The sequence below is a fragment of the Triplophysa rosa genome, linkage group LG6, assembly GCF_024868665.1.
Source record: "Triplophysa rosa linkage group LG6, Trosa_1v2, whole genome shotgun sequence".
NCBI classification, from domain to species: domain Eukaryota; kingdom Metazoa; phylum Chordata; class Actinopteri; order Cypriniformes; family Nemacheilidae; genus Triplophysa; species Triplophysa rosa.
The window spans coordinates 12,111,989-12,132,239 of NC_079895.1; the positions used below are offsets into that span (position 1 = coordinate 12,111,989).

At 38.5% G+C, this 20,251-nt stretch overlaps 1 protein-coding gene across 1 annotated transcript in view; it reads left to right on the forward strand.

Annotated features, from left to right (window-relative positions):
* Positions 1-20,251, forward strand: part of stxbp5l (syntaxin binding protein 5L) — a 154,479-nt gene that overhangs the window by 115,070 nt on the left and 19,158 nt on the right. Inside the window, exons 19-20 of the mRNA XM_057335913.1 lie at positions 16,263-16,331; positions 17,443-17,508. Of these exons, the coding sequence (XP_057191896.1) occupies positions 16,263-16,331; positions 17,443-17,508 (135 nt within the window). The remainder of the gene's footprint in view (positions 1-16,262; positions 16,332-17,442; positions 17,509-20,251) is intronic.

Below are 20,251 nucleotides of genomic sequence, written 5' to 3' on the forward strand. Positions count from 1 at the left end.
AAAGGGTCTCATTCACTAATAATTCTGGTTGTTTCGGAGGATTATTCTATATGTGAAACCATTTGTTGGGGTTAAGAATTATCATAATACACAAAGAAATAGTTTTGTACATTCTCATGTATTCATCAGATGTTCTTTGCACATGTTTTTGAGAGCAAGTGCAATAAAGGTAGGCCTAAAGATTTTTTTTCGAAAACAACTGAAACCCAATGAGCACCTTTTATGTAGTCTAGACTACAAGTGATTGCATTTATTTTTAGAACCTATCCTAGATCAAGTATCAACGTTTTACATTTATTTGTAATTTTGTCTTTTTTGTAAAAGACTTATTAAAAGGCCACTTAGCTGATTATTATTTATTATTATTTTGACGTAATGTTTCTACACGGCAAAAATTATGTACTTTTTGTCTTGTTTTCCAGTGCAAATAACTAAAAATGCAATACATTTACTTGATAAGGAAAGTGACCTAAGATACTAACTCTAGTTTTTTGAAAGAAAATATAAAAATTAAGTTTATATTTGCCAATGGGTAAGAAAAATAAACTTAAATTAAGAGGTAAAACTTAATTCAAGTTTATTTTTCTTACTCTATTGGCAGATATTTTTGCGTGTTATTAGCATAAACTGCACTTAAAGAGGTGCTGCAACGTTTTGTCATGCATTCTGACTTCTTTACAATGTTAAACGGGCTGTCTTCTCATGCTTAACATGGTCAGCTTGCCAAAAAACGAGTTGGGCGTATTAAGTAGTATTTCTGTGCTCGATACACTCCCCCCAGCGATCGTACAGGTTTTTTAAAGTTTTTTTCAAACATATAAAACTGTTTCGGAGCAATTTTTCTTAGTCCCTTATTGGACAATTCTCCCGGAAAAGCACGTGGCACGCCCCAGCAAGGAGAGCAGGAGAAGGAGCATGCGCAGACGTCACTTTCACTTGTGTGCAGGAGAGAGAGAGAGCATACGTTCGCAAAGTTCGGGTGTTTGTTTGTTCACTGCATTTGGGTGATGAATGTTATATAAACGGTGGATATAACGCTGGATTTGGAGATCGTTTGAAACTGATATATGGAGCCGTCCCAGCGCTAAAAGATGCCGGACATGAACCGCATGCAGTGAGTGAAACTGATGTCTGTGTTTTGTTGGCAATGGGTGCGCACGTGCTTTAGTTCAGCCTACCCCTCCCCCCCGCACGCGCCGTATGCTTTCGGAAAAAATCGTACAACTGTATCTATCTTTTATAAATGTGATCAAACTAAATACTCTTCGAAGATACGAAGTATGCAATACTACTCTATACGTACTCCAGATATGAGATTGGCAGAAACCGCGTGTGTTAGGGCCACTTTAATATTGATGCTGCGTCTGAAATCGCAAACTGTGACAGTGCATACTGAATTTGAATAAGTACCTACCTATCGACCTATCGACCATTAAAACAGTATATATATAGTATGAGTGGGAGTAGTACGAATACATTTCGGACATACTGCGTCCGCCATGTTTTATTGTCATGTGACCCTTATGTTCTTTGACCTATGATGTAGTAACAACAACCTGTACGTTGGCGTTGATAAAAACATAATTTAGTCTCAATAAATTCTTTAAAGTTTTCCGCTATTTTTGTTAGTTTTACTTTTGAAATTTGACTGTTGCTCAGCTCCCGTGGTATCGTGGGATACAGTAGTGTCCATCCAATGCACACTCACAAATCTCAGCAGAAGCAGTAGACCATCTGGGTATTTTTCGCCAACTGTTTTTTTGCATACTGAGGTTTCGGACATACTATTCCGGGCTCATACTGATTATCGCCTACTATATAGTATGAAAGTAGGCGATTTCGGACGCAGGGCAAGACTTATTATCTAAGCTTATTTTTCTTCCCAAAATGTATCTTAATTGAAGAATTGTTAGATATTTGTACTGCAAAACAAGGCAAAATACTAAATAAGTATGTNACCAAAGGTGAATGAATGAGCACGCCGGCTTCCCTCTTATACCCGGACATCCGGGGAGGAGTCCGGAATGCAAATTTCATTCGCCAATTTTCATTGGCCTTTTCTAAATACTCAGAAGATGATAGGTTCTCAAGACAAACCCCATTCTGTCGGTTCGACACAACGTCTCGTTCCCTCCATCAGGGAACCGAGGTTACATCCGTAACCAAGACGTTTTACTGCAAATACCATCCCTGCTGAAAAAAACAATGAATTTTTGAATTAGAATGATATTTTTAAATTAAATTCCTCTTTGGAGTGTGTTTTGGGTTTTATTCCAATAGGATTTACCATCCCATCAATAGAATCCATCACATACAAGTAGACAACAAATATCCATAGTACAATTCCCATTATAACCATTAAATCCATTACATGTTATGTTCTATTTTGGGCAGGGTTCTATTGTTTTTATTTCAACAGGAATACTATACAACTATAGTTACTTCAGTAAAAACATCATTCATTTTCCAAATCGCTTTAAATGATATAGCAGCAGATCAGAAGTTAACACGCACGAGTAGCTCAAGGTGTATGTGATGCTTATTTACCGTTTAGCCGTTATGCCGATCATTTTCATGACAATGTTTCTATGATCTTTGACTGATCGTAACCCACAGATGATTACACCACACTTTAACATGTGCCGTTTTCGTCTTTTATTGTTCTATTTGCCTTTTCAGAGCGCTATCAATAGTGTAGCAGCGCCTACGTTTACATTAGTTTAGCGGAGAAGATCCCAGAGTTGCCAGATTTGCGAAAAATCTGCCTAATGGCCATTCAAAGCTTGCCGGAAAACCGCAAACTTAGAAAAACTGAAATACTTGGCAACAGTAAAAGGTCCTGGCAGATCGCAAGCCAGATAAATTGAGCACACAGGAAACCCCGCTGCATAGAAACCATTTTCTACTTTTGGACCTTTTTATAAATGTAGTGGAGTAAAAAGTACGATATTTGGCTTTCAAATGTAGTGAAGTTAAAGTACAAGTACTCAGAAAAAATAATACTCAAGTAAAGTACAGATACTCAAAAAGTGTACTTAAGTACAGTACTCAGGTAAATTTACTTCGTTACTGTCCACCACTGGTCCCCAACATACTTTTCTCTTAATGTTTAGTGATTTACAAATGCAATAACAAAATCATTACAACAACAAACTGGAAAGACAATTCATTACCAACTAGAATGATGAAATATATATTACAAAATGTATGTTTTGAGGAATGACAGGTTTGGCTCTGTTCATTCAAGGGGAGAGAAAATATTGTTATATTTGCCAAGATATGCCAGACACTGATGTATACACATACATTGGGCTTCAAAATACACCGCACCAGATGACATATACAGTATTCAGCAAAGAACTGTTTGAAGTGCTTTAAAGGGAAGTTCACCCAAAAATAAAAATTCTGTCATCATTTACTCACCCTTGAGTTGTTCTAAATCTGTATAAATGTCTTTGTTCTGATGAACACAAAGAAAGATATTTGTAATAATGCTTGTAACAAAACAGTTCTTTGACCCCATTGACTATAGGAAACATTACAATGGTAGTCAAAAGTGCGCCAGAACTGTTTGCTTTCCTACATTCTTCAAAATATCTTCTTTTGTGTTCAACAGAACAAAGACATTTATAAAGCAATTTTCCAACTATGGTTGTCAATGGTAGCCAAGAACTGTTTAGTTACAAGCATTCTTCCAAATTCATTTTCCTGTGTTCATCAGAACGTAGAAATGTATACAGTAAATGAAGACAGAACTTTCATTTTTGTGTGAACTGTTCCTTTAACTTGATAAAAGTTGAATGCAGACACACTCTGAAAAACAACAAATGACTCAATAGTTTCACTGTCTGTGAATCAGTACGATTCCAGTATGTTAAATTGCACACAACACACAAAATAAGTCATTATTCCCTTGGTTTCAAGCATAAGCTCATCTTCAGTTCTTCACAGAGATTAAATTATTCTTTATTTTTTAAGTGATGGATTTGTCATTTTCTTGAGCTGTGTTGAGATGTTTGGGAATGTTGTGTTTGTGTTGACAGAGGTTCAGGAGCCATATGCGGTGGTGGTTCTGCTGGAGAAAGATTTCGTTGTAGTGGATCTAACTCAGAGCAAGTGAGCAATCTTTTCTAGAGCTTTTCTTCTACTACCATACATACACACTTCATGTCCTGTGAGAGTGTCTGAATGATGTAACTCAATGTGATGTACCTCAATAACACCTCAAACTGACACTTTGTCCAGTGGCAACAGCACTCAACACCCAATATACTGTATATTGTGTGTGAGCGCTGTGTGGAAAAGGATTTAATTTAGAGTGCGTGCGTGTGTGTGTGTGTGTGTGTGTGTGTGTGTGTGTGTGTGTGTGTGTGTGTGTGTGTGCGTGTGCGTGTGCGTGTGCGTGTGCGTGCGTGCGTGTGTGTGTGTGTGTGTAATGGTAAATATCACTGGAGTTGTCACTCATAAGCATCCGTCAAATGAATCATTATTAAAAGACTGAGCCATGGTCAGGCTTACACACACGCTGGCCGTTTGACACTTCTGCCACAGAGACTTTTGCCAGTTTGACATCAAGGGCCCTACCGTACACCCGGCGCAAGGCAAGTGTTTTTGCTAGTTTCCGCCCGACGCAGTTCTCATTTCCCCATCCTGCGCTGCGTTGTTTAAATAGCAAATGCACTTGCGCTCATTTGTTCGCCCATGGGCGTGTTGGTCTAAAAAAGAGGTGTTTTCAGGCGCAATGTTGGCGCGTTGCTATTTTGAGGAACTGAAAATAGACTGCGCCATAGACCAACTCAAACCTGGTCTAAAGTCTAAAGTCAATGGCGCAATATTTTTTTTGTTTAAAAAAGAGCGCATTAGTAGAAAATGCCCCTCTGGGCAGGTCCACAACGCGCTTTCACTTTATTTATTACACAGAGGGAAGCGCAGCAGCACACAAACATGCCAAATATAAAAAAAATGGATTGCAATGTAAAAGATTATTATTGTGTACATAAAGATAAAAATCCGGCTTGTCATGTAGATGATCTGCTCGCGCGCTTTAACCTCACGCACGAGCAGATGCGTTTCCTCTCTGGAGAAGCGTCCAGTCTTTGCTCTTGCAAACTCCGCCGTGAAAATAGCGAATCCGCCATGGCGCGAGCGCAACTGGCTCTTAAAGGGAATGAGAGATGACACTCTGATTGGTTTATTGCACGTTACGCCCAAAAAACACCCATTGCTCATTAAGAGAATCGGGAGAACCCGTTTAGACCATGCGTCCGGGCGCGCCGACCGTTTTCCCGTCGTTAAACTAGCAAAAGTGGATTCGGACACGCCCTGAGTGCACTTGTGCCCTGCGCTTTAGACCATGTGCTTAGATCGTGAAAATAGAGCCCTAAAAGTTTTCTTTGCTTTAAGGCAATTTCTTAACAAGGACATGCTGAAAAAAACACACTCAAATCCTCTTAGAATTAAACCGTCTTTAGTATTTTTCTTATAAACTATTTAGTTACCTTATTTCTTTTAAAATGCCTTTCTATACACTCCAAAACACTTTTAGGATCTTTTATATTGAAGCAATAAACCAAAAAGTGATTTTACTGCAGTTAAAGGGTGTTTTTAGACAGAATATGAGGCAGGTTAAAGTTACTGTAATGCACTGCCTCAAGTGCCTTATTGCTTTTATAAACAGAAATATAATAAAAGACACCAATATTTAGTAAATCATGTTTATTAGGAATAATAATCACAATGAACAAATTTTCTCTCAAGTAATGTTGTTTGTAAAGCTTGTGAGAAATGATCTGAGCCAGGAGAGATACTTCATTTTTTATTCCTTGGACAACTGAAAGTAATTAAATAGAAAAATATCAGCAATGTTATTGCCTGAGGCATAAGGAAAAGGAACAGGACATGTTTTTTTAAATATTTAATACAAGTAGTCCTCCAGATTATTTGATCTCTCCAGGTAACTCTGATTCAATAAGGTTTGAGACCCCTGCTGTGGGCTGTGTATGGTTGCCTGTAGCAACTTGGCACATTAATATAAAATTAAATTGATGTGGAGACAATTGCAGTCAAAACTGGCTGTTTTGCAAGGGCTTTAAACAGGATTCATCCAATCACAATTAATAGTCACCACTGTCCATTTTATTCTTCAAAAGGTGTCTCTTTTCCTTACAGCTTTCCCATCTTTGAGAACCCGTACCCTATGGACATCCATGAGTCTCCAGTCACGTGCACGGCTTACTTTGCCGACTGTCCCCCTGACATCATACCGGTGCTTTATTCCATAGGAGCCAAACACAAAAAGACAGGCTATAGCCACAAGGTTAGTCAAAATTCAAAACTAATCTATACTTACAAATTTTCTTACTAATCTTAATATCTCTCAGTCTGATATTAGGACATTATCTAATCATTTCAATGATACGTAGTATCTACTGTATGTGTCAAGAAGCTGTGGGTCAAATGTGGGTTAATGTGCTGAGTGTTATTGAATGTGAAGTTTTTGTGTGTTTAGGAGTGGCCGGTCGGTGGTGGCATATGGACTGTTGGATCACAGACGTATCCAGAGATTATCATCACAGGGTAAGTATATGTGTGTTTCCAACCATTAGCTGTGTTAGTTCACTAACATAAATGTCAGCTTTAGGGAGCTTTATTTTATTATTGACAGTATTTTATGCTAGCAGCTTAAAATACAGTGTATTGTGAGTTCATTTACAAAAATATCAGCTTCATCTCTACAGCTTTTATCTGTAGGTATTTGAGATTTTGAGAAATATTGTTATATAGAAGTTTTATGCATTTCAAATGAGAAAAGAACTGCAGTGTTCAATTATTTGACAGAATGTTCTTGTTTTCTTTAAGCTTAAAGGAATATTCAAACAAAAACCCTTTATGAATTTCTCACAAAAGGAGATATTTAAAAAATTATACTTTATAACTGCTTTGTCCCCCGTTGACTGTCATTGTATAGACATAAAACCGCTATTTCTCAGAATATTTTATTTTGTGTTCCACAGAAGAAAAAGTCATATCGTCTCTGTCGGACAATATGATAATATGATGAATAATTACTATTGGTCACCCATCTTGTTTGTTTGGGGGTTTTGCATATATTTAACCAATAAAAATTATTAAAACGGGCCTGACAACACAGTGTATAATTATTGAAATAAAAAAAAATTCCTGTAGTGGCAGTTCTGGAGATACAAGCTTCCAGTCAGATGATATACTGTACAGGTTTTGAACAAAATGCGTGAATAAAGGAATTTTACTTTTTGGGAGAACCTTGCCTTTAAACTTTGCTTTCCAAAAATGTACAGTGTGACACACATCCTTTGCATTTTTAATAAAAACAAAAACTACATTTAATGAAAAACAAACATGAACTAAAATAGATGCCACAAACATGATGGAAAAATAAATTCAAATAATGGCTTTGTAAACAGTCAGGAGAACACTGTCTTAATGTTTATTATATATTATTAACAGTACTAAACAGTTAGGAGCAATACTCCTGTTTTATGGAGAGAAAAAAAATCAAAGTAATTTAGTTCATTTTCAAAAGCACTCACAGTATCAAACTTGTAAAGATGACTTGGTTTCCTGCTGGACTGATAAAACACCCTGAAACTGTGTAAAGTCAGCTATCAGATTAGAGCTTCACATATCTAGAAAGTGCTTTTAAGTTTTGGCAGAGTTATGCAAACGGTGAGTGAATGGACTGTAGGGGGTCCATGAATACACCGTCAGATGTTGAGACTGGCTAAATACAGCTGATATTTGCCCTGTGATTGAAGTGAAACGTTCTGCCACAGGAGGAGGTCATTTTTGATATTTTTATTTGCTTCAAAACTCTGGATTGATTTTGTTTTTGTTCCGTTCTTGTGTTCATCGATTGTGTTCATTTTCATTTGAAGTCAATGATGTCTCAAATGTGCCCTTCTGCTTTGCCCTCATTGGAAAATGTACCGCTTTAATTCAATAGCGCTATTGACCCTGCATGTTGTTTTCTCTGCGTCTCTTATTATAGCTGTCATTCCCCACATCCTCTTACGTGGTTTAACACAAACGCGCATTCGCTCATACAATCGCTCTTTGTCCTTCCTTTTTGTCGTCCTGCCCAGGCATGCAGACGGATCGATAAAGTTCTGGGATGCCACAGCGAGTAAGTGTCTTTGCTTTTAAGAGCTTGCTCGCCCCTTTCGGCTTCACGCTGTTTCTGTCTGACTTTCTTACTGACTTTTTAACATCCCTGGATGCTTTGTGATGTTATAACAAGTTCTGCCTCTATCAGTCACACTGCAGATGTTGTATAAGCTCAAGACGTCAAAAGTGTTTGAGAAGCCAAAAACCGGAGAGGTGGGGCGAAGCGTTGAGCTGGTGGAGGAAGACCCCTATGCTGTTCAGATGATCACTTGGTGCCCACAGAGTCGTATCTTTTGCGTGGTGGGCATCAGTGCCCACGTCATCTTATATCGCTTCAGCAAGTACGACGCCAACACCACCATCACAGTGAGTTTTGGATATTTGAAGGTCACCAAACAAGTCCCAGAAAACCTTTTTTGTGTAGCCATTGATACGCTTTGTAAGGCAAGAAAGTTGAAGTACATACTGTGAAATTGATGGATTAAACTGCCCGTGTTTTTGTTTGTATTTGTGTGTGTGCTTATTCCTTTGAAGTCTCTAGAGGTGCGGCTACAGTGCGAGATGGAGGACGTAATCTCTCCCTCAGATACAGAAAACACCCCGTGTTTCTCTGACCCCAGCGGCCATTCGCCCCAGCTCCACAGTCCGCGCAGCAATACACCGGACAGCGTACGGGACAGCATCCCCTGCCTTAAGTAAGATATCGAGTCATTTATCAGATCACATTTGCAAAGAAACATCAGACTTCTCAATCTCTTTTGCTAGGAACAAGACAGTTATTAGATTGATAACTAGATAAGAGAACATATGAAGTAGCTTTAAGGCAAAGGAAATTGCAGACTAACTTTTAATATGCATCTCTAAGGGTTAAAGATCGAATGATCCGAATGCCTCCCGGGTACCAGGCGGAGCTTGTGCTTCAGTTACTATGGGTAGATGGCGAGCCACCACAACAAATCACCAGCCTGGATTTAAACTCTGCGTACGGCTTGTAAGTGACATCACCTCTTTAATTTTGTCTTTTTTATTCATCCAATAGAATGTTTCCTTTTTATATTGTCACCTTATTATAATTCCCTTACAAAACATTACATAAGGAATTACATAAAATTGTGCTGAATGCAATTTTGCTTGGCATAATTCCCCTGCTTGGTTATTTTTGAGTGCTGTGCTGTAGAAGATAGCTGTGATTTGGCTCATACAGCATCACTCCGTCAACTCTATAAAACGTCTCTTTAAAATGCTGAAAATGCACTTTTCTACACAGCACGTCTGGATATCCGCCCGGTTATAACGTTTTTCTCTATCATTTGATGAATTACTGCTGCCGTGTTCACCAGACAATGTAAACAAACGTTTCCTTTTAACAAAATTCCATTTACCACCTGCTTTCTGTGGTGGCTCAGCATTAGTTAGGCCAGGCAAATACAGCTTATTTGTGTGGATACGGCACAAACTCTATTGTTGAATAAGTCTGATTTACATAGAACCGTGCGAATGTTTGCGCTGAAAGGACTGACAGAGATTTAATTGAAATATGCATGTGCAGCGCTGTACTTATGCAGCATTAAACTAAATTACAGGTGGCTAGTGAAAGAGACACAGGTGTTATTAAAAGTGAATTCACTCTGTTATGCTGTTTTCTCTCCAACTAATTTGACTCCTTTCTTGTTTTTAATGTAACAAATATTCCATCACCAATAATGATCTTTACCTTTCAGGGTGTTTGATGGTTTTGATTGAAGTTGTGACATCATGATTTGGCCTCTATTTAAATAATGCACTTGTTGTCACCCTGTTTTGATTCACTCGTAACCGCTCACAACCTTTTTTTTATTTAAGCATCATTACCAGAGCAAAGGTTGCCATGGTGATGTGTGGCTTCAATGAACACAATGAAAGAGTTCAAGATTAAATGTCACTGCACATTCAGATTCATTCAAACAGATTTGCTTTATCTCGTAAAAAAATATCTGTATTGGGTTATGTGATAGGCGACTGTGCTGGAGGTTTGTTTTAAAATGTAAAAAAGTCTTGCAGTACAGATGCAGATATTTGCTTATGAAGCCACTCTAAAAAAAACTGAACACATCTCTGTGTGATATTTCTTAGACAACACATTTTGTGTTACTTTTAACACAACTTAAAAAGTTACAAAATCGACACAAAATGACACACAATGTGTTAAATAGCATTACACAAACACATCCTTTTGAGAGTGCACCCTGCTTACAATAGAACAACAATAGAACCCTGTTCAAAACACAATAGAAGCTGTAATTTAATGTTGTCTACTGGTATGTGATTAATTCTATTGGTGGGGTGTTAAATCCTTTTGGAATAATGCCCAAGACACACTACAAAAAGTAATTTTGTAATGGTTTTAACGGAAAACGTTAATGGTTTATAAAGGCATTTTAATGCAAACCATTAGAATTTCTTTGATGGCTTCTATTGGGTTTATGTTGTTTTATTCAGCAAGGCAGAAATTTACAGACTACCTAAAACCTGGTCACTAAGTGTTTATGTATGTTATTTGTCCAACCACCGGCAAATAATGGATAGTTTACCTGGGTGTTCACAGCTCTGAGGTATGTGGTGATTCACAGCAGATCGAATGAGCCAAAAATAAACAATGCTTAACTTGTTGTAACGTCTCTGGTAAATTGAGCTGTGGAACCCAAGTGCATTTTGTTTAAACACGATTCCAGGTATTTGCCAAAAAGCAGATGAGATCAAAAGCCCTAAGGCCCCCCCCCCCCAAAAAAACATCAGGGCTATAAATACACATGAGCTAATGACATAACAAGACTAATTAACAAGAAACACCTGGACACTATTAAGAAAGGCTCAAAGGCCTGAAAGATTTTATGAAGTTAGTTGAACAAACCAAACAAATCCATCACTGTTTCTGCGGTGTCACAAAACTTGCTATAAACCTCCTCAGTCGACTCAAAGGAGTTTGTTCTTGAAATAATGATTGACCTGGTGTTTCTGAACAGCTGGTCATTTGAACATGGAGAGACTCCGAGTGATTTATTTCTCTGCTGAGAAACATTTAATCATAATGAAGAAAATGAAGTATTTGAACACATTTACACTGAACGAAGAAACACGTCTGTTGTTGCAAGAGCATGACATAGCCGCATTATTAATGGATAAATATAATATACAAATTGCTGGAATATCAAGGCCAATGCATATATCTTAGGGCTGTCCCATCTATTAATCGCGATTAATTGATTGTGCTTTTATAATATATGTGTGTGTGGGAGGTGTGTATTTATATGTATATAAAACACAAACATACATGTATATATTTAAGAAATATGTGTAATATATTTTTATATTATACATCAATTAAGTTATATTTAAACATAAATTGATATATATATATATATATTTATTTAAATTTGTATTATATATATATACATGTTTATGTGTGCCTTTATACATACAGTACATATAAATACACTGGCCGTCCCAAAAAAAGTCACCACCTGGGCAGTGCTATGACCTGGGGTTGCTGCAGTTGGTCAGGTCTAGGTTCAACGCTGCGCCTCACAAATTGAACCAAAACTCAGCAGCATGTCACAGTTTTTTTCCCTTTCGTTTGGTTAATCTGTTAATTGTTAATATTCCGCGGATATTTATTTGTGTCACATGTTTTGCATTATGCATTGAAGGGAACTTGTCATGATGGACACTTCAGAGAGAAATATTTGTGTTGTTTGACAAATGCTGTGAAGAGATGCAGAAGAACTGATGAAATATGGTTAACGGATTATTAAATGCGTTTCCATTTAGGCTTTCTTGTGCACAATTTTAAAACATCTAAATAGTTATATAGTAGAAGAGATTGCACCCTTGCACAGATTGCACATTTCGTTATTTCTCCCCACCCCACTAACTTGCCGGAACTGTCACGCCCCCTTGTTCCAGCACCTCGAATTTACAAATTAAGCACTGGCCCAAAATGAGGTCAGCTGACTACCTGAATATACTGGAATTTTTTCTTCCCTGATGGCATGGGCATATTCCAAGATGACAATGCCAGGATTCATCGGGCTCAAATTGTGAAAGAGGGGTTCAGGGATCATGAGACATCATTTTCACACATGGATTGGCCACCACAGAGTCCACACCTTAACCCTATTGAGAATCTTTGGGATGTGCTGGAGAAGACTTTGCGCAGCGGTCCGACTCTCCCATCATCAATACAAGATCTTGGCGAAAAATTAATTCAACTCTGGACAGGAATAAATGTTGTGACATTGCAGAAACTTATCGAAATGATGCAACGTCGAATGTGTGCCGCCGTGATCAAAGCTAAAGGTGGTCCAACGAAATATTAGAGTGTGTGACTTTTTTTGGACGGGCATGTCTTTTTGCTTTGTTGGGAGTGATTGGCAAAAAATATATATTGGGATTATTCAATTGCCTCTTACTGTCCAATCCCTAGTGTCCATACACAGTTTATTCCTGTGAGTGGGCTGTAAGAGCTTCACGTGTGACTGACACATTTAATATATAAAATTTTGTTGCTTTGATTTTGAAGTGTAAGTGTGTGTGCTCATATAGGTTGGCTCTAGGTAACTGCAATGGTTTGGCAGTTGTCGACTACCTGCAGAAAACTGTCCTTCTGTGCATGAGCACTGTGGAACTGTATGGATCTTCAGACCCTTTCCAAAGACTAACACGCTCTCCTAGGAAGAACCGGCAGTCCACATCAGGTACAAACACAATCTGTCTCATAGCCTACAGATATTCTAGTTAGATATTCAAGGTATTCAATTCTTTCAGCTTTGAAAAACAAAGGGTCTCATTCACTAATAATTCTGGTTGTTTCGGAGGATTATTCTATATGTGAAACCATTTGTTGGGGTTAAGAATTATCATAATACACAAAGAAATAGTTTTGTACATTCTCATGTATTCATCAGATGTTCTTTGCACATGTTTTTGAGAGCAAGTGCAATAAAGGTAGGCCTAAAGATTTTTTTTCGAAAACAACTGAAACCCAATGAGCACCTTTTATGTAGTCTAGACTACAAGTGATTGCATTTATTTTTAGAACCTATCCTAGATCAAGTATCAACGTTTTACATTTATTTGTAATTTTGTCTTTTTTGTAAAAGACTTATTAAAAGGCCACTTAGCTGATTATTATTTATTATTATTTTGACGTAATGTTTCTACACGGCAAAAATTATGTACTTTTTGTCTTGTTTTCCAGTGCAAATAACTAAAAATGCAATACATTTACTTGATAAGGAAAGTGACCTAAGATACTAACTCTAGTTTTTTGAAAGAAAATATAAAAATTAAGTTTATATTTGCCAATGGGTAAGAAAAATAAACTTAAATTAAGAGGTAAAACTTAATTCAAGTTTATTTTTCTTACTCTATTGGCAGATATTTTTGCGTGTTATTAGCATAAACTGCACTTAAAGAGGTGCTGCAACGTTTTGTCATGCATTCTGACTTCTTTACAATGTTAAACGGGCTGTCTTCTCATGCTTAACATGGTCAGCTTGCCAAAAAACGAGTTGGGCGTATTAAGTAGTATTTCTGTGCTCGATACACTCCCCCCAGCGATCGTACAGGTTTTTTAAAGTTTTTTTCAAACATATAAAACTGTTTCGGAGCAATTTTTCTTAGTCCCTTATTGGACAATTCTCCCGGAAAAGCACGTGGCACGCCCCAGCAAGGAGAGCAGGAGAAGGAGCATGCGCAGACGTCACTTTCACTTGTGTGCAGGAGAGAGAGAGAGCATACGTTCGCAAAGTTCAGGTGTTTGTTTGTTCACTGCATTTGGGTGATGAATGTTATATAAACGGTGGATATAACGCTGGATTTGGAGATCGTTTGAAACTGATATATGGAGCCGTCCCAGCGCTAAAAGGTGCCGGACATGAACCGCATGCAGTGAGTGAAACTGATGTCTGTGTTTTGTTGGCAATGGGTGCGCACGTGCTTTAGTTCAGCCTACCCCTCCCCCCCGCACGCGCCGTATGCTTTCGGAAAAAATCGTACAACTGTATCTATCTTTTATAAATGTGATCAAACTAAATACTCTTCGAAGATACGAAGTATGCAATACTACTCTATACGTACTCCAGATATGAGATTGGCAGAAACCGCGTGTGTTAGGGCCACTTTAATATTGATGCTGCGTCTGAAATCGCAAACTGTGACAGTGCATACTGAATTTGAATAAGTACCTACCTATCGACCTATCGACCATTAAAACAGTATATATATAGTATGAGTGGGAGTAGTACGAATACATTTCGGACATACTGCGTCCGCCATGTTTTATTGTCATGTGACCCTTATGTTCTTTGACCTATGATGTAGTAACAACAACCTGTACGTTGGCGTTGATAAAAACATAATTTAGTCTCAATAAATTCTTTAAAGTTTTCCGCTATTTTTGTTAGTTTTACTTTTGAAATTTGACTGTTGCTCAGCTCCCGTGGTATCGTGGGATACAGTAGTGTCCATCCAATGCACACTCACAAATCTCAGCAGAAGCAGTAGACCATCTGGGTATTTTTCGCCAACTGTTTTTTTGCATACTGAGGTTTCGGACATACTATTCCGGGCTCATACTGATTATCGCCTACTATATAGTATGAAAGTAGGCGATTTCGGACGCAGGGCAAGACTTATTATCTAAGCTTATTTTTCTTCCCAAAATGTATCTTAATTGAAGAATTGTTAGATATTTGTACTGCAAAACAAGGCAAAATACTAAATAAGTATGTATTTTATGCAGTGTGAGGTCACCTCTAAGGAGTCTTTGATTGTTTCGTATGTGTGGTTTGAGTTGCTCCTAAGTTTAGAAAGACACGTGAGTGTGAATTTAAGTAAAATGTCTGTGTGAAAACTTTGTTCACATACAAATCCGTGAGTATGCTCTTTTAGTGAACGAGACCCAAACTTTGCAGATCTCTAACTGTCTTTAACTTCTGTCCTTGCTTGTGAATGTTCTAACGTTCATGTCACACACACAAACACAGTCCTTCTCTTATACTGCATGGGATGGACTGCATTCACTGTTTCCTCCTTTGCATGTCGTCCTGTATATCTGTTCTGCTGTTGATCTTTGCTTGAGCACGATTCCTAACAGAGAACACTCCCAAACCTGCCGTACGGAATCTCTGCTACTAATCCAGCACAGATCTCACTCCTGCCCTTCTTTTCTCTGTCCTCCTACCACACACGCCAACAAGCCGGAGAATAGATATATCGTGAGTTAAAGTGCTGGAGATGATGATCTGTTTTCATAGAGCCGCATCAAAAAGAAGCTGCAGGGAGGCGGCCATGCTGGCTCCTCACTTCAAAGCAGTCGCTTCTCCTGTTCATGTTCAGGCAGCCGTATCTTTAGAAACCAAGCAGCTTTGAGCCGACATGGAGATGCAGAGGTGGGCAGAAGGGTCGTTTGGTGCAGTTGAGGAATGATTTTGATCTGTAGCTTATGTAAGCTCTCGAGTGAGAGCGTCTTAACGCTCACCCACACATTCAGGTCTCAGTCTCGTACACAGCAAGTGAGTGAATAGAGAGAATAAGAGGCATGATAGCGCGTGTGTGTTTACATGAGAGGAACTCTCTGTTTTTCCTAGAAACATCTATTGTGGTCGACAATACCGTGATAAACGGCGTTTAATTGTGCATCTGCAAAAAACATATCTGTTCAACTTTTTTAATATTTCACACATACAAATACACCCGCACACATGCTTTTAGTTAGACACAGATGAGAGAGATGCCGCTTTTATTTGTTTGTTTTGTTTCTTCACACTTTGTTTTTTGTTTGTTCGTACAATTTCAGTGCTTGTTACTTCCAAAAATGTTTCAGAATCCGCTTCGAAACGTTGATTATATCTCTGACTTGTTTTTTGAAGCAGGAAAGAATAAAAAGGTTAGGCTTCATGCTCCTCATGACATTCCTTCATTTTCTCCCTCAATACACTGGGTCTTGCTCAGATTGCAGTCACGCACCTTCAGTCACTCTGAGCCTGTTTTGTTCTTCTCTCTTCCCCTCCTCTTCTCCTCCCTCACTCCCTCTCTCCTCTCGTGGGTGGCGGTGATGGGGCATGGGGGCGCTGTTGCAGACTTTTGCATGCGCGGCCTGTCTAACTTTTATTCAGATTCAAAGAAACGGATCCGTACTTCCTACCAGAGTAAGTCACGACAACGTTGAAGGGCCGGTGGCGGCAACAATGATACAATGGGATGTCATTCATCAAACATGCATTTGTTTTTGGAAGATTTGAGAATTTACATAGGCCTATCACATTAGAGTCAGTACAAAATAAGTTGTTAATACTTTAAGTAATTTGTTACAAAATACTGCATAGCATACAACGAATTTGAATGCATACGAACATGAAAACATCCAGTTGTAATATTTGATTGTCTCTTTGCTGAGAGTTTTTATTGGTTTGTGCTGAAGGTTTGTGTAATGAACTAATCAGTCATGATCACATGTTCTCACCTTCTAAAGAAAGAAATTGATGTAAAATGACAAGCTGGTTTCCATTTGAAGAAAAATGTAATGTTTTTCATACCAATGAAAGTCAAGTCATATAAAAAACAGCAGCTTTAAAAAAAAGCTACTGCAATTGATTTTTAGCCAATACCTAAAAAAGTGTACATTATGCATTAACATGCATTGCCCTGAACATGGTTGAAGCTGATAGATTTGTCATGTTTTTGTGCGCATAAGGCTTTCACTGCATTTATGTGATTTTCTTTTTTTGTCACACAGTTATTGTCTTGACAATATTAACTAACTTACTAACCTTCTAACCCCTCACCTAAGAACTTTGGTTCTACACACACTGATATTGCCACAGTGCAGGCCTTATGATACTTTGACCGTCGTGCCTTGAGTTACTCCAAAATGACTGTTTTCTCCAGTGTCTCCTGCATACACGCATGCACATGCATGGAACTGTGGTGTTGGTGCACATGTTTGATTCTGGAGTTCTTGTACACTTAATCCAGAGGTTAAGGGAGCAGTTGAACAGCTTTCAGGAGTGCACCTGATCTGGGGTTTACAGCAGGGAGGAGTAAAATAACAGTAACATGGCTGGAAGTGTATATTTGTGGATGAAAAGTGAATTTTTCCTTGCAAAAATGCATAATGTTCCAGGATCATGATGATGTTCCGGACCTCAATGTTTGTTCTGGTGGTTTGATGCATGCAGTGTTTGGTGGCAGTGGAATCCATTGATTATTATTATCATCCGCTTATCTCTTACTCTTACTTTTCATGTTCCTCCATGGCAGGCCTTACAGAGCTTTCTGATAATCAGGTGTCTTTGGACTTGGAGAGAAGCAAGTCACCCACCTCAGGTAACCACACCCACTCGTGACCGCACCTATATTTAATAGCCACACCCACCCACTCGCAACCAAACCTGTCTTACATAGCCTTTCTCACTCCTCAATGACAGACAGCTAAACGTGAATAATGGTGAGGGTAATAAGAGTAGAGTTTGAGAAATGTGTTTGACAACACATGTTTGCATTTGGTGGCAACACTTCATCTTTAAAGGTCCAGTTTATGAAATTTAGCGGCATCTAGCGGAGAGGTTGCGAATTGCAACTAGCGGCTCACTCCATCCTTCCACCCTCCCTTTCGAAGCACTAGGGTGGCTGACACAGGACTAAGATGTCATCACGTTTTCGCTTCTTTGCCGAAGGAGATAATGTATTAACGATACACGCTCTGTAGAGCAGTTTGTCCATTTAGGGCTACTGTAGAAACAATATGGCAAATTCCATGTAAGGGGACCCACGCTGTATGTAGATATAGAAATAGCTCATTCTAAGGTTATAAAAACATAACGCTTCACTATGTGAGGTCTTTATACACCTCTGAAGACATAGTTATGTATATTATATTGCATGTCTCTCAAAAGATCCTCAAAAAAAAAAACACATGGGACCTTTAACTGTAATGCCAAAGAAGGATGGGCTTGGTCTGGTTCCTGCTTCTCAAGTTTTTTTAAATGAAATGCTCTTTTTGGATGGAAATCGTTAAAATTGCTTAGATTTTTTTCACGAACCCTCATTCTGCCTCTCTACCTCGCTTCTTTGTGTCTTCTTAGTCTGCTTTCCACAGCACAGGTCTTCAATCCCCGAAGGCTTCATCTTCAAAATCCCTTCTCTCTTGTTTTGTCCCTTTCTTCTCTGCCATTGTAACCCAAGCAGAATTTTGATAAGGATACTGATGTTTACAGAGCTTTACTCAATATTTGCATCACATTAATACCATGAATATGATGACAACAACGGCGCTTGTCCTTGAGAATCTAAATAGAGCTCTTAATATGACGGAAGTAATTCAGTAAGGCTTTGACACTTCAGGGGATGAACCGTTCCATTGTGTCTTTTTTAAAGTTGTTTGAAAAATCAGAGGCACATGTTGTGCAGCGTCTCTAGAATACAAAATTCGCTGTTTGTTTCTGTCTGTCTCTCTCTTTAATGTCTCGGTGCAGTTGAAGCCTCTGCTTGTTTTCCCAGTACCCAGCTCAGCAGGCAGCCTGAAAGATGGAAGTCACTTGGGAAAGTGAGCGGAGGGCTCATGCCTGACACAAGGTTTACTTCTGAAATGTGCCAGTGTATTAAGCATGAGCAGGTTTTTAAGAGGACAGCTCCTCCAGAAATGAAAATTTGCATATTCATAATTTGCATATTTGCCTTGTCGTGATAAAAACCAATGCAATTTGGTGTCACTGTCACACTTGGCATGTTTGGCAAGTTTGAATAGAAAAAGTGTGAATGAGATTTAGCTGCAGAAAGTGAGAGATATTTAATCAAGTCATTAACAGATGTTGCATTTTTGGGTGAACCGTTCCTTTAAGTGTTCAGACCTGAAATTAGTGATTTTTTTCTTGAATGTTCTGTGGTAAAGAAGTGCCTGTCAATATTGTGTCCCTTTTGTGTTGGTTTCTGTGGGATTTGTTGCGTTGACTTCAGGCTGCTAGGTAATTCAGATGTGTTTTTGTGGAAGCAGCTATTATGACTGATGTCGGGAAATGGCTTTCTATGATTGGATGGGGAATTCTGCCAAAAATTGGACTGAGATTCTGGGCGTCAGCCACTGAAGCAAGCGCACACTGCAAAAAAAAAAAACATTTTCTCAATCAGTGTTTGTTTACCAGTAAAACATGTAAACATCCTTGAAAAAGATAAATGTTACCTCAGAAGAAAAAATGTGACATACGAAGAGTTTTCAGAAGTCGTTTTAAAAAGGTGTTTTGCTGTGAAGATTTTAAAGAAAAGAAAGATGAAAAAGACTCATTATTTGTGTGATTTACTCACTTTAATGTCTTTGTGAGTAAAGCTGTACTACTAAACTAAAACGGGCAGGGATCATAAGACCAGTTACTTGGGATTTGCACACCGCATTATTTGTGTTGCTAGTCACAGGAAGGAGTTGTGTACCTTTAGATGATGGAAATTGTCTGTGTCAAATAAATCTTTGATGCCGCTGTTGTTATTTGAACTTTTTGATTTCTTATTACTTCCATCCCAGCTTTTAGATGTGGGCTTTTGAAAGTGGCAATAAGCCAGAAGTGATGAATAATGAATGAACCGAAGGTTGCGCAGATGTTTCTGGTGCTGTACTCCGTGTGTTTGCTCCGGACCCAGGGACACAGAATTACACTCTTAGTTTATTTGCTTTGAGAATGATGCTGCAGTTTTGCGTTGTCATCTGACTTGTTATAAATTGATCTTGTACATTCTACTCCATATCTCATCCGTTCCTCATTATATTTATTTATACACATATTTTTTAAATCTGTAACCCTCAAGCATGCCTCCTTGTTTATTTTTCGATCTCCTCTGCCCTCCATCGGGTCCAATAATAGAGCCGCACTCCACTTTGAAGTGTTAGCTCTGTAGATGACTCGTTGTTGTTGTTTATTGTGTGTGTGGTTGTCGTGCTTGTCAGCCGGGTAGAGGTGGGTTGCAGAGACCGAGTGTTGATTGTGGCACACTGCTTGGCCGTTAATAAGCTGAAATGTCAGCCATCGTCTGTGACCAGTAGTGATATTTTTAGAAAAATATTATTTTGGAATGAAAGGAA